The sequence below is a fragment of the Glycine max genome, chromosome 6 (genome assembly GCF_000004515.6).
Source record: "Glycine max cultivar Williams 82 chromosome 6, Glycine_max_v4.0, whole genome shotgun sequence".
Taxonomy (NCBI): Eukaryota; Viridiplantae; Streptophyta; class Magnoliopsida; order Fabales; family Fabaceae; genus Glycine; species Glycine max.
Window position 1 is genome coordinate 1385601 of NC_038242.2, and position 24460 is coordinate 1410060.

Genomic DNA, 24460 nt, shown 5'->3' on the forward strand with positions numbered 1-24460 from the left:
TGATAACCTCTTAATATTGAAAATCATTGGCCTTTTTTTTTTTTTTCCTTTTTATCAATTGTTATATCGAACTGTTAGCTTTTGTTATATTGATACGATGCAACTGAGGAAGGATGCCAATTTTGTGGAGTACTATAAAGTTTTGAAGCTTGCCAATTTTGTAGTCGACCTTGATATCTTTGTCAGTATAATTGTGAATAAAAGTTTCATGGTGGCCAAAAAAGGAAAAGTTTTATCAAATATATAAATTAGGATACCAATCGTCGTTCATGACCGCAGAAAAATGCAGACTTCTCTTTGAGCTCATGATTGGCCTTTCAGCCAATCAACAAAAAAGGTGTAAAATCTAATTAGGGCATTTGGCTTCAACTAGGGACACGAGTACTTTGTTGAACTGCTTAATTCCAGACAGCTTAAACATTTTCACCTGGCGGTAATTCAGCTAGCTTTGGAGGAGCGCCAAATACTCTTTCCATGTCATAACGAACTTCAATATTGCGAATGCTGTACCCAACCACCATCAACCAATAAAGCAGCTTCGCAAGTTCAGCTGCACTAGTCTCGGTCACGCTAGTCTGTAAAATCAGAATTGAAGCAACTTATTCAAATGATATTATTTACCGTAATAACAAGCAAAGAGAAGGCTGTTCACTCCTCCATCGCAATAATCACACGTAGATCCATAAATCAATTTGAAGAAATCTAGTTTTGGTTATCACATGACCAAATTATTAGTCAGGACTAACAAAATCTTGCCTCTATGATTTAACACAGTTAAAGAGCAACTGTTTCAAGTTCAATCAATTGAAGTCCGGACTCAAAGGTAAAACGCCCTTATTTAAAGTAATAGACAATATATCATCAGGTCAACAATGATTACAAGTAGATGTCAAATGTGCGTTTTTAACCAACTTTCCATCCAAGTAATAAGACTTCAATCTTATGGACCAAAACAAAATAAATTCCATCTTTCATTTTAACACTTAAGATACACCATAAAAATGAATGAGCACAATTAAAGCATTCAATATTAACCCAGATAATAATGGTGATGAGATATAGAAAGAAGAACGAAGATCAAAATAATGAAGCAAACCTTCATTTGGCTAGGATCTGAAACAGCCAGCAGGCGCTTTATAAATGCATTCATCGCAAACACTACGTCCTCGCCGGCAGTACTAGTCAACTCCTACACAATAAAATGAAGGTTTATTATGACAAATAATTGACATATGTTCTAGCTGCAGAGAATCGGAGAACGACTTATATTGGCTAAGTTGAATAATGTACATGGGAATGTCAAATTAATAGTTACAGAAGCAAAAATCAATCCATAGAGCACCTATGCAAGTAAATCAACAACAGTGGATTTATATTTGCCATGATTATATTAACACCAAACCAAACCTAGTTGAAAAATGCAATACCAGAATGTTCAATACTGATTCAACAATAGTAGATCATATAAAACTAATCTCAATAAAAGCTACAGTAGTAACAGTACAGATCAAGATGTGAAAACTTATACTAGGCAGACAGCACAAGTCAGAAGGATAAAGGAAAGGAAGTATTTTATATTGACTAATGGAAAGTAGAATTAACCTTCAAATTTCGAGGCTCGAGAGATTTTAGGTATTCCAACAGTTCATTTTGTGCATTGCTAGTTTGTCTCCCAACTTGACAACTCAGCTCCTCAATCTCCGCTTCAAGTAATTCAATGTACTTTTTAGCATCTATTTTCTCAGGCCCAGAAACATTGTTCCACCGAATAACTTCACCTGAAACATTCTTTTGTGTGCCAGATGCAAAGTCTGGCACATCCTGCAACATTTTAAGAGCATAAATTAAAGAAGGCACAAACTAAAGTATTATTTTGGTGCCATAATGATACAGTACCTAAAGGAAACACTGACCATTTAGCACCAAAATCCCAAGACTTAATCCTCTTAAACCTTAATCCCTAGGCTGAAACCAACTAACCTGCCCAATAACAACCTTTTCCTTTTCTACAAGTCCACACCAGATTAAAGAAAAGTACTTTGCAATTTTTTTTCCTCTAAGCCGATCTGGAATCTTAATGGGGAAAGCTAGTAAGGATAGGAAATTACTGGACCAACAGTCCACATAAATCTTCTGTCCACCAAAATGAGTATAATGCATCCTTCCAGTTATCCAAGCACTTAGATATCTTTTGAATCACAGAATGCTAAAAAGAGAAGAAAGAGAAATAATGTTACCTTTTTATCTTGCACATCCGGAAGAGCAACAACTTGTTCCAAACTTTCTTGCAATTCCAAACGGTATTGCGCATTCTTGAACATGTATCCAGTCATCATGATGCTGTACATGAGCTGTGCAAGGTTTTCAGCTACCTAATAAAAAGCCAAATGATTCCCCTGAGATATGTAAGATGCATGGAGCAAAATAAATAAAAAGGAATAACTGCAATTCAACCCAACCGCGTGGCTCAACATTGCTTATTGGACCATCTTGTGCTAAAAATATGTTATTCTTCCAACACCAGAACAGTTGTTAGTATTGATAATATTCTTCAATTAATTCAGATTAGTAAACTAGGGGGAAGAATTTATAAAAGGCTCTGTTATTAGGGGTTACAACACAAAGTTAATAAACGGGGGGGGGGGGGGGGGGTGACAGCAAAGGTAATAAGCATACTTTTGAAAGAAAAAAAAATCAAATTTCAAAAACCAAATATGACTTAATGTGACATGATATAAAGGGGGATAGTGATTGAAAACACAAATTTCAGGGGCAAGTACATCAAACAAAGCAAAGTCTCCCGCTCCATAGAAACATTTCATCAAACAACCAAGAGGTTGGCTGGCCTATTCAGCCAAATATAACCATCATAACATGCAGAATTGCTTATTAAAAATGAAAGTAAGAGTTAAGCAAGAAGAGAAAAACTTGTAACATCTTACAGTGGTAATTGTTACAGCAAAAAATTGAGGGGGCAGTGTTCCAATCATATTTGTCACTGTTTGTCGCATTGCATCCACAACCTAATCACCAACAAAAGTTTCATTCACTGACAGGGTATGGCATGAAACAATCAATAGCCACGTTTACTCGCAATCAAGTAATAGTCGGATAACTGTTCATAGGAAGACAACAACATACCTGTTGCGGTGCTCTTTTCACAAACAATTCCATAAATTCTGGCTGCACATTCTTAACATATTCCAGTAAAATTTCTCTCCTGCTCTTTGACTTTCGATTTCAAAACATTTAATCACTAGTCAGATAACTGCTCAGACAGAGATAGACACTTGTTTCCTGAACAATTTATTTTGACGACAGATCCCATTTTAATTTTATATATCTACCAAAATAATCACTTGGGCTAGGGCATATAATGCTGAAGAAACTTAGTAGGATTTCATAAAATGACTCAATAATAAACTAAATTGGAAGAGAAATATGAAAGATAAACCACACTAAGTAGTAGGTGTACAGACATGAATGCACATGGTCGCCAATTCTATAGGAGAGTTTAAATATTTGATATATTCATTCATCTATTCGAAGAGGTTTTCACTCACAATTCATTAACTAATTTTTTTATAGATGAAAATAATAATATATAATATATAAAAAAATGAGATAGGGGTAATACTGAATTTGAAAGAGTAAGAAAAAGAAGTACCAAAGTGCCATTAGGGGGTTTGGAGTCGCCAGCACTGGCGGGGTTGGAATTGTCATTATTGGAGGAATCGTATGCTTCAACTCTGAGACCAAATCTTCCTTTGGGCTTTAAATTTCTGGAAAAGCTAATTGATGAGACCGAACGAGATGGAAAGGACACGAGAGAAATCGAAGAGGACGAAGTGGAAGTTGAAGAAGAAGAAACTAAATTAGGTGTGAAGAAGGGTTTCACTGTCAACGAATACATGATCAAATAATATGTTCAGCTATGACGGAGACAGAGAGGTTTCAGACTTGGCCTTTGAAGTGGAGCGGCATTCTTCACAGGGATGATGAGGTTCACACGTGATTTTGCACCTGCCACGTACCGATACAGACATTTACCAATAATTTTTATTTTAATGCACTTTTGGATCGAAATTAAGACATAAATATAAGGTTTATTTATTATTTTGTTCCTTAGTTTATTTTTAAACTTTAATTTAGTCTTTTATTATTAAAAAAATCAATTAGTTCCTTTAATTTTAAAAAAATATTAAATTAAGTGCTTTTATTTTTAGAAGTTTCAATCTTTACTTTTAAAATAGGTTCAATTTAATGTTATTTTTCTTTCATTGCTCCAATTATTTTTTAAAATAAAATCAAGTTTGGTTTTAAATAAGATTAAATTAAATTCATTTTAAAAAATAATAAATCTATTTAAAAGTTTTATAAATAAAAGAAACTAATTAAATTATTTTTTAAAATTAAAGAATTTAATTGAACTTTTTAACAAGAGGATCAGATAAAACTTCAAAAATAAATTAGAGAAACAAAATATTAGCTAAACCTAATATAACTAACGAATAAACTCGGAGTATTTTTTAGAATGAACAAAAAAAAAACTCAAAATATTATTATATCTAATTGAGTTATTACTTATTTGCATTTGTCAGATACTTGAAATAAAAGATAACAAATTTATTATATATGTGATTTATGATTGCAAAACAATTTTATTGAGTAGTTTAATTATTATTTTTTATATTATCATTGCATAACTTATTTTTTCTGTTAGTATTTTATAATAAAAATGAAAATTTTATTAGTATAATTTTAATCAGTATCTTAACTTTTTATAATGCACATTGCTTAAAAAAAAAACTGTTATAATGCACATGACAAATATTGAGGAAGAGACTAATTTAGTTCCTAAAAAAAATTATCTTATCATCATGTTATTAATCTCAAAAATTAGGAAAAAAAGTAAGTTTCTAAAATTTTTAGGATTTTATTTAAGTTTCTAAATAAACAAAGCACTTATGATATTAGTGTGAAGTATTCACTAATAACTATTATCTCTGAAGAATGTGATTAGACATCTTTAATGATTTTTTAATCATAATTTTACATTTACAAATCTTAAATGAGACTTTACTTCAAGGAACTAAGTCCAATACTATTAGTATCAATGATTTGTTGATATTTTTATTTTGATCTTATGAATAAGGATTTAAGTCATAATAATAACATGTTTTAAAGGTCAAGATGAAAATAGAAAAGAACTAAAATGTAATCCTAAAAGACTTTAAAATTATTTGAGTTTGCCTTGTGGTTAAGTTCCATTTGTGGTGATTTTTAGTTATAAGCTTCAAGAAAATTTAAAACAACCAATTTTTAGTTTTAAAATTTTGGTTTTAATTTTTTTCTCCAACTTTTATTAAAAAACAAACAATTGGTGTGTTAATATTGGGGTTGATGGTCATAACAATAATATGGATGACAATGATGTTGTAGTGATAATAAGAGTGTTGATTGAGTGGTGATAATGATTTATGCCAATAATAATGATGATAAAAATAGTAGTGGTACCAATGATAATAATAACACCGAAAATGTTAATAATTACAATAATATCAATGATTATGGTGATATGATAGTATTAATGTCGATCGTGGTAGTTGCTGTTGTAACTGTAGTGATAATGTCAACATAAACAAGAATAATATTGACAATGACAATAAACAATATCAAGTGTGATAATAAAAAAAGAAATTTAAATTTAAGAAAAATATGTCTTTTTAAAATTACAAATGAAATTCACACATCTTTTAAAAAAATGAAAAAATGTTTTAAAATTGAATTAAAAACATTTCAGCTTTATTTCTGAAACACATTTTATTTTAAAAAATCACAACTAATCCAATTTTTACTTTGACTATTGGAAGTTCTCACCATCATCAACACATACTCGTGTATTTTTTTTTTTTTTTGTACTTTATTCATTTGTTATGTTGGTCCTGTATCATATTCTAATTAATGTTTTATTTCTCTTTCTACGCGCAATTGCAATTAAGCATATATTACTGTTTATTTCATCGTGTTATTTAGTTATCCATTTATTTTGTTTTATTAATTATTTAGCCTAATTCAATATTTTTTTAAATACATATAATTAATTATTGATCGTATAATAAGAAAATTTAAATTTAAATTTAAATCATTTAAGAATTAATTAAAATAAATATTGTCAAACAACATTCAAATAATTCAATCATCGTTTATCGCATATAAATATCATAAACACTAAATTATTTTATTTTAAATAAAAAGTGATTGATTCGAATATGACTATGTTATAGAAGTATAATTGGATTCTATTAAAAAAAAGTATAATTGGATACGACATCTCGAGTATTTTTTTTTACAATTTTTAAATAAATTTATTTATATAAATAATAATTGATCCGATCGAGTATAATTCTATGTGGATCTCTATGTTTTGTGAATATGGTTGAATATCACATTTCGAGTGTTTGCATTTTTTTTGAATATGTAAAATCATTTGTTTATTCAAAACAAGAAAGGATATTAATTCGAACATAATACTCCCTTGACCCTATATTTTGTCGATATGGTTGAATATGACGTACTAAATTCGTCCACAATTTTTTAAATACATCAAATTATTCTATTTTGAACAAAAAGAAATTGATTTAAAAATGATGCTTTACTAATAGTATGTTTTGGAAATATGATGTTTCAAGTATTCTCATTTTTTTAAAAAAATTATTAAATAAATTTATCAACACATAATTTTTTTTTCTTCTAAAAAAACTATGTAAATTATAGGAACAGGTCATCACCTCCCTGCTGCCGTCAAACTAAAATATTTTTCATAAATGTAATTTTTTCGTCTGGAGCATTCCTTTTCTTCCAAGTAAGGAATATAACATTGAATCGACCTTTTTTTATTTTATCATAAAATATTCAAATATTAGAACATTATTTCCCCAATTTACTTTATTTCAATCACTATTTTAAGATTTTCTATAGTAATAAGAAAGTGATTTTTTTAAAAATATATTATAAAACTATAATTTTTTTAAGCTTATAATTATAAAATATTTTTTTATTTAATACATTATTTATAAGAAAAAGTACTAACAAGTCACAACAGTTTTTTTTCTTTAACATTCCTTTTTCTCCAAGTTAGGAATATAATACTGAACCGAACTTTTTTTTATTTTACCATAAAATATTCAAATAATAAAATAATAATTACATTTCTTTCTGCACCTTATTTCATTGTATTCCATTTACCAGATTATTTTTTTCTAAAAAGTAATTTTAAATATTCATAGAAAAGTGGTTTATTCTTTTATAAATGTTATAAGAAAATATAAGTTATTATTAGTTTGGTTACAATTATAAAATGTATTTTTTTGTCATTGTCAAAGTTAGTTATAAACATGTTTTTTTTCATTACTCAAAACAGATTTTAAAATAATTAAAGATATACTTTTCCCAATTTTGTACTCCTTTCAAAAGGTTAAATAGATATATTAAAAAAATTATTTTTCTATAAAATTGAAATTAGCAAGTTCTAAGTAGATAGAATTTATTGAAATTTATAAAAATGTCTTTTGATATTTTAATAACTCTTAAACTGATTTCAATAATTTTAATAAAAAAAACTTATTAAAATGATTTTTTATACCAGCAATCCTCAACAAATATCAGATTATTTTTCTTCCTAAAAAAAATATACCAGCAATCCAGCATGTAAAAAGATACACATAAAACATATTATTGGTACATAGACTAGTGGGAGAATCTAAGATTATCCACCTACAAATGCTTTAAAAGAAGGCTGTGAGTAAATAATCCAGGGTCAGTATTTGAGGCAAACAATTAAGATGCTTGTTAATTAGCTCAACCACTCAAGCAGCATGTCAAGTTAGCAACAACAAATTTGTGATTTGGATGAAGACAGCAGTGGATGCTTGTTGAGTTTGTTAAAGAAATGAAGAAAGCAAAAATAAACTTACCAGTTAGCAGTTACCAGCAGTGAGAGAAGAAAGAAAGAGCTTACCCACTCTCACTCCATTTCTGTTATTGCGTCCAGTCACGCCAAGCCAAGGCGCTATCATATCAATTCCTCTGCCCCAAACCAACATCACACGCAATGCCATGCTCTAGTCTTGCCCGCTTCAAATATTCATTCTTTTTTTCTATATAACGATCATGAAATTGTAATTATTCTGTCGAATTGCTGCTTCTAATAAGCCCACAGAAACCGAGCGAGCGAGAGAAATGGCACATCAGCGGCGGCGCCAACACTATTACCAACGATTCCGTCTCATGATTCCGGTGTTTTCCGCCGTCGCCGCCACGCTACTCTTTCTCTTCGCTCTCCTTTCGTTTTTAGCTCCTTCTCCCGTCGAAACCGATCGTATCCACCGGAGACGCCAACACACTTCGGTACTCTCTCTCTCTCTTTCGCTCTCGCGAATCGCCGTGTCTGATAATCAATCTAAATAATTGATCGTAAATTAATTATTGTTTTGTTTTCGTGTTTCTGAAATTATTGTGCAGGTTGACGTTCAAAAGGATGAGGCGATTGAAAATTCTGCGTTCCGCGTTCCGGTTAGGGCTTTGATTCTCTGTTTTTTATTTGAATTTGGCGTTGGTTTCGCGTTTCTCGTATTGGATCTTGATTCCTTAGTTTTGCGTTATTTGTTTTAATTTGATAATAATGGCTAGAGTGATGGAGGAAAGTTGGGACGCAATATCTGGAGTTCTCGAAATTCAGAGCACTTCCATGGATGCAGCAATTCCAGCAACAAGTTTCAAAGTGCGTATTATTGTTGGTTCAGTAGTGAGGAGTGATGCGATGTAAAACATTTTTTTGTTTGCAACTTGGATTCGGTTTTGGATATATGAATGTATGATAATAATGACAAATAACTAAGCTTTTCATGTGGCAGAAGCTCAAGTGATTACACAGCCGAATCGGTATTTGATGATCACAACAAGTGGAGGCTTGAATCAACAAAGAACTGGGGTAATTCTCTGGAATATTGATATTATTATAGTCAAACAAGGATTTGATACTGCCTTCTGTTTCTACTACTAAAAAATTGTGTTTTCCTGAGTCTGATTTTTTAATTTATAAACTTATGGTAAATAAAAATGTGAAATGAACTCAAAAAATGGGGAAAAATGCTTCTGCTGCCTCAATTGGATTCTGCCATAGATTGATGTGATTGTTGTCAAATGAAATCAACTTGTTCTTGCAGTAGTAAGTAATGTGGCATTTAATGAGTAAAGAGAATATTGTTTGCTTCTCTCTCTCTCTCTCTCCTAAAACCTTCTTGACAACCCTATTGTTTGCATCCATGGAAGAAATATATCCCTTGTCTTTTTAGATGTGCTTGGCTTTGGAAAACAAAATTGTCTCTTTAAATTGTTTGATGCAAAGCCTGGAGTATGGAAACCAGTAAATCTGTTTGTTTAGTTGCAATGCAAATCAAGATAGAGAACACTGCAGTATATGATAACTGTTGTTGGATTGCAAACTATCTCCATACTCTGCTATTAATGCCAATCTTTGGGTTTCTGCAACTGGCAGATTACAGATGCTGTTGTTGCTGCGCGAATTTTGAATGCTACTCTTGTAGTTCCAAAATTGGATCAACGATCTTTCTGGAAAGACTCTAGGTCAGTTACAATAGTTGCACAGATTGCCTGAGCGGTGTCTGCACTTTTGCTATTGTAATTTGAGGTGGTTATCAGAGTACTGTGAAATCTTGACATACTTTGCTTTTTGCAGTAACTTCTCAGAGATCTTTGATGTTGATTGGTTTATATCATTTCTGTCAAAAGATGTCAAAATTATCAAGCAACTTCCTACTAAGGGTAGTAGGAAAGCATTATCTGCATACAATATGCGGGTTCCAAGGAAGTGTAATGAAAGATGTTATATAAATCGCATATTACCTGTACTCCTTAAAAAACATGTAAGTTTTTTTTATTATAACTTATCAGATTTCTTTACTTTTATGATAGTTTAGATTTTAATGGATGCAGTGAATTTTTAAAAACGCATTTAAAATTACAAGAGTTAGTGAAAAACATAATAAGAAAGGATGAATTTTGGATAAAAAAATAAAATTAATATAATTTTTGTAATCTTTTAATAGCTATATTGATTCTAGCTTTATGTCCTCATATACTAACCTTTTCTTAGAATAGCATCTTCTCATTCTCAGTCTTAGATTTGAACAATAGATTTAAAATTATATGTTGTTTTTTTTTTATTTTTTTAATTACTATAATTATTTCATGATAAATCTAATGACATGTTTAAATGGGATGGAATAATAAGCATATAATAGAAGAGAGTAGTGAGGGTGAAAAATTGATAAGAGGATTACTGAGTTATATAGATGACGAAATTAAGGGTGACAGTCACGAAAATATTGCGTCAAGCAGGTGACGAGTATAGTCAGTATAAGGAAAACATGATTAATCTTAACACATAAGACAAACATTAATTTATGGTGTATCAGATTAGAATTTCAAAGGATTTTAAAAGACATTTTTTTACAAAACAAAAGGAAAAGTGTAGAGGGGAAAAATATATTTGATATTTTTTTATTCCAAAAGAATAGGAAAAATATATATGACACATGTATCTTGAAGAATATTAAAGAGAGAAGAGAGTATGTGTGATGAGAGGAAAAAAAGTTTGGTAACAAATTGAAAAAGAAAGGAAAAAGTTTAGCAAAATCTCAAGAGTTTGGATGAGATTGTTTGATAGATGTTTTATACTAAAAAGTCTAATGAAATCCATCGAAATCTTTCTTAAAAAACAATCCATCGAAATTTGTATATTTTTGAATGTCAAAAGACTTTTTACAAGTTATAAAAAATCTTAATTGAATACCATTGAATTTTGTTGTCTTCCTAAAAAAATCTTAAAAGTCTTAATCGAATACCGCAAGACTTACTTATACTATTTAAAAATCCTGATTAAATACCACAAGACTTTTTTATTAAAAAAAAGTTTTTTAAAATCCTTTGAAATCCTATTCCAATACACCCCCTTAAATGTCTTCTCTAAATCTTTTCTATCAGCCAAGCAATCTTATAATTGCACTATTTGCTAGATCCATATCCATTTCCCCCTCATAATTTGCCTAAAAAAATTCAGACAATTAAGATATCTTTCAATGTACCTTAAGAGCCATAGATTTGATCCATGTTTGCCATATCCTACGGCCGAGAAAGCCTACTTTATTATTCAAATTTCAAATCCTGAATAAGTCCTCTGCAACTTGTAGAGGACTTAAAATCCAACTTTACATAAATTGCACGTTTTTTTTTATATTTTTAAATTCATTGTTTTGGCTATTCACAATGGACGTTTTGTGTTCATGAAACTGCAATAGATTGTCAGGAAATTCAGTCAGTGACTAATGTTGTCTTTTTTAAAAATTTAAATGCTGATAGCTATTTCTGACCACCATATAAATGGATAACTATTTGAATGTTTGCTTATCCAGGAAAGCTATTTATTTGCTTCATTTTGTGGCAGGCTGTTCAGCTCAGCAAGTTTGACTACAGGCTTGCAAACAGGTTGGATACGGAATATCAGAAGCTGAGATGTAGAGTTAATTACCATGCTTTAAGATTTACCAACCCAATACTTGCAATGGGTGAAAAATTGGTCCATCGGATGAGGATGAGAAGCAAGCATTATATTGCACTGCACCTGAGGTACACTGATTGATTCTTGGTCCTTTATTATTTGTATCTATCCTATTCAATTCACATGACCTGGTATCAATTAGATTCATCAATATAATAACCACCAAAACTCTAGAATATATAGTGTTATACTGATGTGTGGATCCATGCTCTCAGTAAACATGCACTAGTGTACAAATGCATGTCAAATAGTTCTTACGCTGCTGTAATACATGCATAAACATATTTACATCTCTGCTGGTATCCCTTACCATATGTAGGCCACAATTAAGGTAGGTTAGGGGTGACCACAATTAAGGTGATTTTTCAATAGTAGGATAGTTGAGTTAGTCTAAATTGTTACTCCCTTATATATTCTTCATCGTATTTTGTAAACATGCATGTGATGACTTATGACAGCATATATATCATGGAAAGTGCCAACATGCTGGCTATTATTTGTAATACAGTATTGCCAATAATTTCAGTATTCTAAGATATTGTAGAATTGAAATATACAGATTGTTGTAATGATGTAATGATGGAGCAAGGCTTCCTGGAAATGAGACCAAATTAGAATTACCCTAGTCATGTCACTACAAACTTGTATGTTATTTATGCTCCGTCATTTTCTAGTATTAGGCATTATTAACCTGTCCATTTCATCCGTTAATTCTGACAAATTTATTAACAAAATAAATTTTATATTTATACTATTTTTTGACAACTACTTAAACTTTTCCCTATCCCCACCTTTGTTATTAATCCTCCTTGCATCACCTTCCCAATTGTATCTTCCATTTTATCTAGGACACTATTTCTTGGAATTTACTTTATTTTGGAATTATAATGATGGAGAAGCTTTCATACTGGAGTTTCTTATAGCAGTGTTTTCCTGTAAATCCTAAAATTAAACTTTCATAATAAGGATGACTTTCTGCTTAGCTATTTCCTTTGGAAGTCCAACTTCTTATAAAATCAATATCAATTATTTGTTGCAAGTTCAAGACCACACAGAGCCCTTTGGTCTAATTTTATGTTATGTGTTTCTCTGATTCCAAGACTGGTAGTGTCAGCAAATAGAGAAAAGTATCAAGCTGAAACAGAACAAAGAGAATTAATTCTCCCTCAAAGTGTTTCCCCTTCACCAAGAATTTCTCCTTTCTCAGAATGCTTGTACTGCTAACTGCCTTTTTCCCTTTCCCTCTGTCCGAACAATAGCACCCACCCTAAAATTCACCTTGTCCTCAAGTTGGAAATTGAGGATTTCCCTTGCATGTGAGTCTCTCTGGTTATCCCCAATAGTAGTGCATCTCCCTCTCAAGTTTGGATAATCTCTCTGTCCTTGTTAGGAACCCAAGATGTAAATAGAAAAAAGATTGAAATTGCACAGAACAAGGAGACTTAATCTCTGCCTAGGGCTTTTCCTTCACAAAGGATTTCTGCTTTCTTGTAATTCTTTGAATTCTCTGAATGCCCCGTCCATCCTTATTCTCCCTTATTCATCTAACTAATCCCCTCAAACCAACTAACTAGTCCACTCTAACTAACTGCTGCTAATTGCCTTATCCCTTCCCCTCTGTCCTAACAGGTAGCCAGTTTGTTTGAGAAATTCCCAAGCACACACGCACATGCTCATAATTTAGACTAAGTCCATATCACGAGCTTAATTTAGATCATTTTACTTGTTGATGCTTGTGTTGATTCTAATTGTACAATAAGCAATGGCTTTTATACTTTTACATTCAAGATGCAGTTAAATAGGTAGAATAACAGATGACAAGTGAATAATTTCTAAAATTGATTGCCTTTTTTTGCTACAGATTTGAACCTGATATGCTTGCATTTTCTGGATGTGATTATGGTGGAGGGGAGAAGGAGCAGAAGGAACTGGGTGCAATAAGGAGGAGGTGGAAGACATTACATGTAAATCTCCCCTGTTAAATTTTATTACCAGCCATAATTTATTATGAGATACTGTAAAATGTAATCACATATTATTCACTTTTAGGTAGTGTTTTAATATGCTTGAGTGCACATGCAAAACCATAGGAGTACACAGGACATGTGAACCTAACAGGACCTTTTCATAGAATGAATATTAGTAATGGCTTTTAACATCTGACATTCTTTCACCCTGTTAGTGGCAAGATGCTAAGGAAATACAATTATTTTGTAGAGAATGTTTTGCTGAATTATGTTTACATATGTGAAAACTGATTTACCGATTGGTGAATAATAAATATGAGGAATATCAATATGCAGAAAAGCAATCCTGATAGGGCAAGGAGGCAGGGAAGATGCCCATTAACCCCAGAAGAAGTTGGGCTCATGCTAAGAGCATTGGGATATGGTTCTGACATTCATATTTACGTTGCATCGGGGGAGGTATATGGAGGGAAAAGAACATTGGCACCTCTCAGAGCATTATTTCCTAATTTCCATTCAAAAGAGACCATTGCTACCAAGGAAGAATTAGAACCATTTTCTTCATTTTCTTCTCGCATGGCTGCACTCGACTTCATTGTTTGTGATGAAAGCGATGTTTTTGTAACCAATAATAATGGAAATATGGCAAAAATATTAGCTGGACGAAGGTATGTACCATTTACATCTTTTATCTTATTTTCTGTTGATCACTGATATCTATACCTAATTAGCTTTCTTGGAACTTTCTTGTAGGAGATACTTTGGCCATAAACCAACCATTCGTCCAAATGCTAAAAAACTTTATCGATTGTTCTTGAATAGAAGTAATTCAACATGGGAAGCTTTTGCTTCTAGTGTCCGTACTTTCCAGAAAGGCTTCATGGGGGAGCCGAAGGAGGTTAGACCAGGTAGAGGCGGGTTTCATGAGAATCCATCGACCTGCATATGTGAAGATTCTGCAGCAGCCAAAGTGGACAAAAATTCACAATCTAGAAAATATAGGAAGGATAATACAACGAAGAAAAATGTAGCAAATGATGAACCGGATGTTGGCAATGTGTCTGAGTGGCCAGACATGGATGATGATGATGATGATGATCAGAATGATCTAGCAGAGAAGGGTACATTTAATGAAACAATTTCGGACTATGATGCTCTGAACTTCGAGGATCCTGAGTTGGAGGAAATTATATCAGATTAGTGAAGGTGCCTTATTCAGTGTTGATGTACCTGTTGACTTATTATGGCTCTTTGCCCCCATCACTTAAGCAGCTCGATTTGACAGCTGCTTATAAAGCTCAAAAACAGGAACAGAAAAGGCACGTCTTTCTCAATACTGGCCGAACTATAGTAAAAAGACATCTCAAAAATTTAATCGTACGATCATCTTCTGCATTTTTAAGGACATAATGGTCTCAGTTTGATGCTGAATTTTTGGAGTGTTTAGACTTGTACGAATCTGTAAAGAGGTTATCAGAAGTGAGCAAGTAGAGTTAGACGACAACCATCCGAATATAGCTGCACACAAAATTGAGTTTGTTAAGTAGGAAAATCTGTATATCTTGAGGAAAATCGTTGCAGTTGATAGACTGTACACCTTTGTTCCTGTCTTTCTTTGACATCGAAGCAGTCAACTTCACTTTTAGAAGCAACTAGATGCCAACTACAGTTTTTGTGCCTAAAGGTAACATATCAATAGTGATGACCAGACACTTTAGCCGTTTTAAGAACATGGATAAATTCTTTCATATAAGCAGTCACTATAAAAAGTAGATTTGATTTCGCAAATTGCGTGCGTGTTGTGTGTGAGGGTGTAAAATGATAATTGAGTGAACTCTGGTCCCTGTCTGACTGAGGAAGGGAAAGCAATTCAAGATCTGAAAGGGCTGGCATTTTGATACAATTGTAATATCGTGATTCTATTGCTGTGCTTAGCGTCATTTATGTGGCACGATCTAACTAAAAGAGCACACGAATACAAACACTTTTTGTACCAAAGAAAAATATCCAATATTATGACGAAAAATAACGTGAATATCATCAACTTTAAATAACTCAAGTGGGAAGCCAAAGGGGAAAAAAGTAAAAGGAAGAACATCAAAATGAAAAGAATGAATAAAATGATCGATCCACAATGTTACAAAATGAGTTCCGCTCGTTACGACGGGATCTCCCTAAAATTGAACAAAATAAATAATGAAGCTTTTTATTAAGTCAGATTGAACTTCATCTTCATTGTGATGGGGGCAAATCTTCTTCAAGTGAGTCATCATGAGCCTCGGGCGATGGAGGTGAACCAAAATCTAAATTAGGGAAGACACCAGGAGGCCTCTCCCGAGGCTCAATTGAAAGTAATTGGCTTGAATCGCCCACAACATCCGCCCATCCATAATGAGGTTCGGCCCTAAATATGAGAGACAATCAAATTCAAATTGAAATTAGCAATATGCCTATCATCCACACAGTTTGGAAATATTAAGGATTAAAATGACATTTTATAATTTGAGACCTAATACTCATAATTTTAAGGATTAATTTGATATATTATAACATACAACTTTTAACTGTCATGTTTCTATTCTATTTTATAAAGTACAAAACATAGAATGAATTAATGTTATATTTCATCCCGTTCTAGCACGTCTATCCAATAGAATTGTTGGGTAGTTGAAAAAAAATGTTCTTACTCATAATAAGTTTCCTCATCTACAACTATATCCCAGCTCTCACCAGTTGTGCTATTTCCATACTTATGGACTTTCCTGTTACAGACGAATGCAAAACCAATTAGCGATGCGGCATATAGAATAGAAACGCAACATTTCAAGAAAGCATTTTGAGGAATTGAATAAAAGACTGAGACATTGGACACAGATCTACGTAACAATCGAAGTCACTTTTATACTGTTACCATGAACAAATAATTCAACTAATAGGTAAGCTTTTGATACCATACCCATTTCCAAAGTGTTCTTCTCCCCAAGTTCTTGACCAACCTGGTAAAAATTAAGAACATTGTGGCATCAAATTTTTTTTTCTTAGAACAAAAAAAAAAGCAAACCAAATATATATTCGAGACAGATAACTATGTTAGCAAGCACATAGAAGCAGGAGAGAAAAGAGAGACCCAGTAAGCAGCTCTATGAGGCTGCTTTCCCTTGGAATATGAACTTAGTGAAAAAACTCATATCTGGAAAACTGAATCAATAAGAGAAGCTCCAATTTACGGACCTTGAAAGAAAGGGCAGTTCAACTCTTCAGAGTCATAGTATAAATGATTAATACCTTAATACATTCTATATTTCATTTTTTATTTTTTATATACAAAGACAACCACGCTTGATTCAAATGGAATGGAACCTCCGAGATTATACATCTTTGGGAGCACTAGGAAAATCATGAAATGGAATGAAAAGATAGTGTTTGGTTACTGAACGGGAAGAACAAAATATGAAATGAAAGTAGACTTTTCACTAAAATTATATTAATTACAACATACGTTCACTGCTTGGAGATACGTGCCATGTTTCTCCATGTCTTGAACCTATGCCTTTAAAGAATCTCTCCTCCCACTTGTCTCCCCATTTTGTTCCAAGCTCAGTTTCTGCCCACTTATCTGTCCTGGGAAGTGTAAGCAAGGAGGGAGGAAGCAAAAAGAAAATAAAATTCAGAACGAGAAATGAAAAAACTTGCAGGCTAAAATTTTGATGAACTTATAAATAGTTCTCTCGTATCTAACGAAATCAACAAATTGCTATTACTCTCTCCATCCTTATTTAGACATAGTTTTGAAAATTTCTTGTCCCTTTTAATAAGACTTCATTTCAATTGTCTTGTGTGTTAACTATTTTAGGACTAAAATGCCCTTATTTATTCTAATCCATAATTGAATGCTACTCTGAATTTTAATCCATAATATTATGGGTGAATTTGGGAAAATATACAGACAAATTTAGAAAAATATTATAATTACAGACAAATTTAATGTTAATACCTAAAATTAACCAAATTTCTTAATAAGCGTAAATTAGTCAACAACCTCTTATAAATAGGGTCGGAAGGAGTATATAATAAGCAAAAAAAGGAAAAAGAACAGCTATGGCAAACTAAATTTAAATTGCAACACTGTTGTGGTCCTGGAAAAAGTATATCATATTTCAACACTAGATAGTATCCATTGACATTAGCATAAATCAAAATCAATCTTACACCAATGAATAACATTTTATTTTATAAGATAAAATTTCACAAAATCCACTGTTGAGCTAAAAGTCTAAAAGTACATTGTGCATGTGACGCTCATTAATTCCAAGTTAATTTACATCCACCAATAATGAAGATCCCACCATTTGATCACATACTTGTATTCATTTAATCTTTTCAAAATTCAGTGCACACAATCAATAAAATAATTCGATAACAGTATAAAAAAATTAATAATTCAATGGTTAGATACATCAAATCATATTCTATAATAAGTTATTTAAAATTAGACAATATAATTGTGGCAATCCTCACTCACCTAACCACACACATTGTTGCTACAAGAAATGAATAAGCTATTTTCAAAAAATATCTAGTACATAGCAACATGAAATTGTAAATGACAGTTAAGCAAATTCAGTAGATGGGAAAATCAGAATACGAACCATTTGAGAACAGATCCTCTTCCATCATAATGCTCTCCCCACTTTTCCCACCATGATTGTTCATTCAGTCTACCGTACTTATGTGCCCCTTTCTCAGTCCAGCCTTTAGCATCATACTTTTCCCACCTAATCAAATTGAACAGAAACAGAAACTTTAAAGCATTAGACACATTAATAATGCATAGACCCCCCCCCCCCCCCCCCCAAAAAAAAAAAAGGTAAAATACATCATCTTACCATTTTTCATACCATCCAGCATTTTCAGTTCCTGATTTTGCTTGTTTTTGTGCACTTCTTTCTATTCTTGCTATGTTACTGCAAATTTAAAAATGCAAGGCATTGTGTCAAGAATTCAGAGGTTTTACCTATTCACAACAAGCAGAGAAATATAATGACCTCCATTCATCTTGATGAAGATTTTCCTGCCATGTTTCCCACCAAGTATCCCCCTCAGAATTTCTACCAGATTTCTCCACACCTGCAAGAGCATATAAAATTAATCAAATGCACTACTAAGTCACAACATTTAGATTTGTGGGAGATCCCACATTGTCTTGTGATATGACCAAAAAAGTGATATAAGTGGAGGGTAACCCTCACTCAATGAGTTAGATTTTAGGATTGAGTTAGGCACAAATCCAAATTCTAAGATAGTATTAGAACTTATCCTAATGAATGTCATTGGGCTTATCAAGCCACCCATTATCAAACTATTTGCAGATATCCAGTCCAACAAACTTCACGCCCAAGATGTCTATAAACCTAGGCATGAGGAGAGTGTGTTGGAGATCCAACATTGTCTAGTGATATGATCAAAAGTGCACTTCATAGTGCTATAGAGGGTATCTTGGAAGAGTTTCAAGATGTGTTTCAAGAACCACAGGGGCTGCCACCTTCCCAGAAGCATCATCATACCACTGTGTTAAAGGAAGGAGTTGAAATTCCAAATGTAAGGCTCTATAGGTACCCCACTACAAGAATTAGGTGCATCGCACCTATTCTTCCTTCTCCTATACAAGTGTTTAATCACAGGCTTTCCATTTTGGGCCATTTCATAAATCAAATGTCATTTTTACATGTGCATATAACCATAGACCAACTAAATGTTATTAACAATCAGTCCACTCAAACATTTCGTTAGCACATCAAGCATAATTCTAGATATTTTTTGAGCAAGGGTCCAAAGGTAAGTTTGAACCCCTCAAACTATACTTAATCAGGACAATCATGTACTTCTGCCCAGAAGTAATTCTGCACTGGCCCCAAATGCATACTTATGAATTCTTAAAAGTATATCATAATTTCAGGCTGCCATTGCTATATCAAACATTAAGGAAGAACCATACCTAGCTCCTTATATCCAGTCCAGTCACTCTTCTCCCACCACTGTCAATTAGATCAATAAAGCCAATTAAATGAATCCACCTGGGGTGTGATACTAATAAGATTATGAATATTGTCAATCTAACATATTAAAAATGAATCCACCTGGGAAAACATTTGATCAGGTTATAAAGAAAAGTTTTGTTAATATCAGCCCATAGGACTGATTTTAAGTAACTAAAATTAGATAGTATTTATTGAGAAAACAAGTATTTATTACATAAAAAATGCAAAAGTGCAATAAATACTTTCTTTCCCAATAAAAACTTTCCACTATTAATTGCTTAAAATCAATCCTAATGCAAAACTGACAAAATATCAAAACCAGCCTACCATACTCCCAATAAATTCACCTTGAAATCATACTTGATTCAGCTACAGAAGAATTATATTCAGATTTTCCATTAATAGTTCAAAAATAAGAAAAAAGTAATAATTTACAAGGAAAGAAAAATTCACATTATGACTGTTGATAATCAGATTTTAAAAATGATAAAAATATTGCAGATTAAAGAATGCTAAGATTTTTCCAAAAAGTTTCACAGCTATGGTAATCCAAGGGCAAATAGAAATATCCCTTATCAGGAAGATCCGAAGATGACCATTTTTATAAGGTTACTTGGCACTAAATACATGTATATTAAGAGTAGCTTAACTAACTTTCAAATTACGAGAGCTATTCATATAGTTAAATAAGTTTCTAGAAATATTCAAAAACAGTGCCGCTCAATACTTTCAAGGTATGTGAAATGCTTACACATCAAGATCTTCTTATTACATTCAACAATATTTAAAGACATTTGCCTAAGCTACAGTTCTATTTAACCCAACAGGTGAGACATTACTCTAGTCCTCTGTCTTTAAAAGCAAAAACATGAAGTATTCAGCTATAAATTTTCATTATTATTGTTTTTACCATAAATCATTTCTCAACAGAAGGTTATCATTTTATGATCTAGGGTTTGGAAATTAAGATCATTTCTTTTTATTTGGTACAAAAGATCAGTCCTCTATCATAGTCTAATGATTTCTTTAAGCTAACAATGATAATTTAAAGGTATCAAACAAGATTATATCTGATGACTTGGCATAAAAGAATTGGAAGATATCTTTCATTCAAAAACTTGTGTTAACATAAAATGCTAGCATAGATTTATTCCCAAATTTTATTTATTTTATTTAAAAAAAAAGCACTTGGACATTTAAATATTAAAATTACAAAATACCGTTTCTTTCCATTCTGAGGAGCCATCATGCGATTGACCACCCATTCTTGTCCATCTACATTTATATCCATTTTCACCCAGTTCTTCCCCACTTTCTCTGTACCAGGTACTCCCATCTTCATTAGTGCCAGACTCATTAACATTTTCGTTTAACAAGCTGATACCCCAGTCCTTCTCATTTGCTATACCAGTGTCTGTGTAGGAACCAGAGAACACAAGCAAACATAATATTTTAACATTCCATGATTGACCAATGGAAAACATCTACAAATGACCTTGATTAATGTTTCAGACAGGTATAAAGCAGTAAGGATATAAATCATAAATTACCTCTTTTGGGGGGCGTATCACGTGACTGTGGGCCAGAATTTCTTGGGGTGCAACGAGGAAAGAATTTTTCCTGCTTCAGAAATGATCTGTAGCCATCATGGCATAAAGCAGCACAGCCATTGAGGAAAAAAAAAATCAGCTGCCATCATGGGTTGTAGGAAGTATAAACTACAGCCGATTAACATTCAATCATATAATCTCTTCATCAAACAAAGATTCATTCATTTTCTCAAGAAAACCGTGTGACGACTGGAAAGCATAAACAGGAGAGGAAACATGAAAAGCAAGCTTCATCCTTCCTTGCTTTTAATTGTAGGTCAGAACACTTCAGCACCATGTCATTATTAACATCTAGATAAACTCCCTTTCAAACACACATAATAATTCAAATAGAATTGACCTATTTAAGTGTAGATAATCATATCAAAGTTCACAATATTACAAAAAAAATTATTTAACCTCGTTGGCCATTTTGCTTAACCTAATTAATCGTTCAAGTCCCCAATATGGTTGATGCATCATAATTCTTACATACTGGACTGGGTTAATGTGTAAAAAACTACTCTCACTCTCGTATAATTACAAACCAGAAATGGTCATGACAAACATCTCACCTGTTGGTTCCAAAAAAGTTAGAAAATATGAAAGAGAATGCCAAGAAAAGGATAGCAGATCTCTCAATTAATTAACTGTCTTAATGATTTCACATGCATTGCTATTATTATACACTCCACTCCCCAGGGAATCACCACAAGTTACATTTCAAATCGCTAATAAACTTGTCAGTACATTTGACTAATTGAACGAGCAGGTTATCGCTAATCACTAATGCATGAACATTTCAAATCGCGATAATAGACTTGTCAGTACATTTGTATCGGTAATGAAAGAAACTTCAATTCAACCAACTACAGATCCAATATCATAAGAAAACTGCAGATAAGCACATTCTTACCATTGCTATCCTTTCATTTTTTATTTTTTTTTCAAGTTTCATCAGTATAGAGATTCTATGGAAGACGCAAAGTTCTGATAGCTAAATATAGAAATGAATTTCCATGCAAGGAACTCAATAACGATTTTAATTATAAACATACGGTGGAGAAGCGAAAGGCATTGCGGCAGGGGAGGCCTGAACCCTCACTCTGTGAATGTGAGGGGGCTTTTTGGTGTCGAACCTCCGTTCCTCGTTCTTATCACCGCCTTTGCCAGGTCCACTCGTTCTGCGAATCGGAGTAACCGAGTCGGAACAGCAACAGCGTATTGCGCCATTACCGAGTCGAACTCGGTCAGCGTCGAAACAAAGCTTTCTACGCTTTCTGGGACCTAATTCGAGCACGGGACTCTTAGGAAGCAGAGCGGCATTGAGTCGCGTTACTCTGAGCTTGAAATCAAACTGCGTAGTGGAGAAGCCTCTAGAACTCGCTGCCATTAATGAATGCCAAATGACATTGACGAATTAAGCGACAAGTGAAGTGAAGTGCAGTGCAGTGCAGTGTGTGAATGCCCTTTCACTTGGAATGATATTTGTTGAGTGCCGTGACAGAGTGAGAGGAATCGAAGTTGTTTTGAAGCATTTGATCTGAGAGTTAAAACGTGGAAATTGAAGAAATGAGAGAAAGGGAGTGGTAAAGAAAAGAGAGAGGCCGATGAGATCAGATCCGGGCAGGACTTCGATCCTGCTTCCAATCCCGAGATTTACTTGCATATACATATACACGTGAGCACATGGGTCCCACCAACCCTTACTCCACTTTGGTCTCGCCACGTGTCATCTCTTCAACCGCCATCTGTATATTTGTTGGATCAGGACCTATTAGTATTTTTTTTATTATTTAAATTAGGATCCCATCATATGAAAGGCATATATCTTCTTTAAAGAGGAACAATTAATTAAAATTATTTTTTATTTTTAAAAATATAATTTTAATCTCCTATTTTTTTAATCAAGAGTATTGTTGAGACAAAGTCCTTTATGAAGAAAGTTTTGATAATAATAAACGTCCGAAAAATAAGTCATTAGTCTTCTAAGCTTAAGATACTAATGTTTGCTTTGAGATGTAATTACAAGAAGAGACTTGATTAACATGCATGCAGCATGTCCTAAGCTTGAGAAATATCAATATGAAAAATGTTAACCTTTAGAAATAGGATTCGCTCATAAGAAACAATCTTGCCAAGAGGATATAGCTGTCAATTGATCATAAGCATACAAGATTGACAATGCACTTAGAAGATCAAAGTGCAGTAAAATAAAAAAAAATGTATATGGTCAAAAGCATATTAGAATGATTTTTCTCCATGGGATAATCAACTCATAAACTACACATGATCAAAAGGTTCGTCGGAAGATGCCAAACAAAAAAAAATGTGATGCTAATGTTCGTAACAAGAAACAGTTAAAAAACTCAAAGGCAAACCAATAAGTGTTTTTGAAGCAAGAGCTTGTTTGCTGAATCAAGTATTAACGCAAGCATGTATATCAACTAAAAATACAGAAGATTCTTACACAAGCGCTGCAATAATTAAAAAAACATGATTAAGAAACAGTCTATAGAAACCAATCTTCAGAAACAACATTATTTGTTGAATCCAAAAACTACTAGAGAATAACTCACTAAAAATCCAGTTCACACCAGTAGTCACCTTTTGAAATTCAATTTGTGGGTTGTTGATCTTGAGAAAATGATGAAGAAATCATAACAAAAACATTTAAAAATAGCATAAGGTACGCATTAAGAAAAGGTATACAAAATTGTGTTATTATATAAAGTGAGAGAATATTTTTTTTTAAATTGTGGATTCACATGTTAATGCAACCAAAAAGGTTCAGGTGATGTCTCACGATGATGATTTGAGATTATTACGGTTGAGTTCGATTTAATAGACATAAATAAAGTTGATAAAAATAATTGAATGAACTAATTAAAATATTATATTATCCTCAAAAGTTATGTCATACCTTAAAAAAATTAAAACAAAACAACTCATAAGGATAAAATGATATATTTATTATTAGGAGAAAAAAGTTGTTATGGAGAGACCCATCACATGCAAACTAAACTCTCTCCCTTATCTCTCCTACCAAATCTGCAAGGATTATTTCACTCTTCTTAAAATTATTTTTCTCTATTGTACCGAACACAAAGGATGGTGTTTTTTTATTACATCCCAAAAATAAAATAAATGAGTTTCATTCTCCAAATTGTAAATTCTAATTATTAGAACATGAGTATAATAACATACATAACTTGAAGAGTCAAA

At 32.5% G+C, this 24460-nt stretch overlaps 3 protein-coding genes across 4 annotated transcripts; 1 reads left to right on the top strand and 2 right to left on the bottom strand.

The window, feature by feature from the left end:
• Positions 1 to 212: 212 nt before the first annotated feature.
• LOC100783908 (uncharacterized) lies at positions 213 to 4267 on the bottom strand. The gene is made up of 7 exons (XM_003527339.5): positions 3668 to 4267; positions 3142 to 3231; positions 2943 to 3023; positions 2238 to 2372; positions 1603 to 1821; positions 1097 to 1189; positions 213 to 575 (listed from the first exon to the last, which is right to left on the bottom strand). Exons 1-7 carry the CDS (start codon positions 3911 to 3913, stop codon positions 414 to 416), a joined length of 1026 nt encoding a protein of 341 aa, XP_003527387.1. The 5' UTR covers positions 3914 to 4267; the 3' UTR covers positions 213 to 413.
• Positions 4268 to 7811: 3544 nt separating this feature from the next.
• LOC100787624 (O-fucosyltransferase 16) lies at positions 7812 to 15396 on the top strand. 2 transcript variants are annotated; one of them, XM_006581077.4, is made up of 10 exons: positions 7812 to 8409; positions 8524 to 8574; positions 8692 to 8782; positions 8916 to 8992; positions 9560 to 9648; positions 9761 to 9947; positions 11528 to 11709; positions 13503 to 13605; positions 13945 to 14276; positions 14362 to 15396. In XM_006581077.4, the coding sequence occupies exons 1-10, from the start codon at positions 8242 to 8244 to the stop codon at positions 14807 to 14809; spliced, it is 1728 nt and encodes a 575-aa protein (XP_006581140.1). In that variant the 5' UTR covers positions 7812 to 8241; the 3' UTR covers positions 14810 to 15396. The 2 variants fall into 2 exon arrangements, with proteins under 2 accessions (XP_006581140.1, XP_006581141.1); XM_006581078.3 differs by lacking the exons at positions 7812 to 8409; positions 8524 to 8574 and having other exon boundaries at positions 8693 to 8823.
• Positions 15397 to 15705: 309 nt separating this feature from the next.
• Positions 15706 to 22885, bottom strand: LOC100788155 (uncharacterized). Its single transcript, XM_003527347.5, has 11 exons — positions 22294 to 22885; positions 21197 to 21282; positions 20867 to 21060; positions 19604 to 19643; positions 18654 to 18735; positions 18495 to 18572; positions 18258 to 18383; positions 17108 to 17229; positions 16565 to 16604; positions 16296 to 16370; positions 15706 to 16012 (listed from the first exon to the last, which is right to left on the bottom strand). The coding sequence occupies exons 1-11, from the start codon at positions 22626 to 22628 to the stop codon at positions 15841 to 15843; spliced, it is 1350 nt and encodes a 449-aa protein (XP_003527395.1). The 5' UTR covers positions 22629 to 22885; the 3' UTR covers positions 15706 to 15840.
• Between the last annotated feature and the right edge of the window lie 1575 nt (positions 22886 to 24460).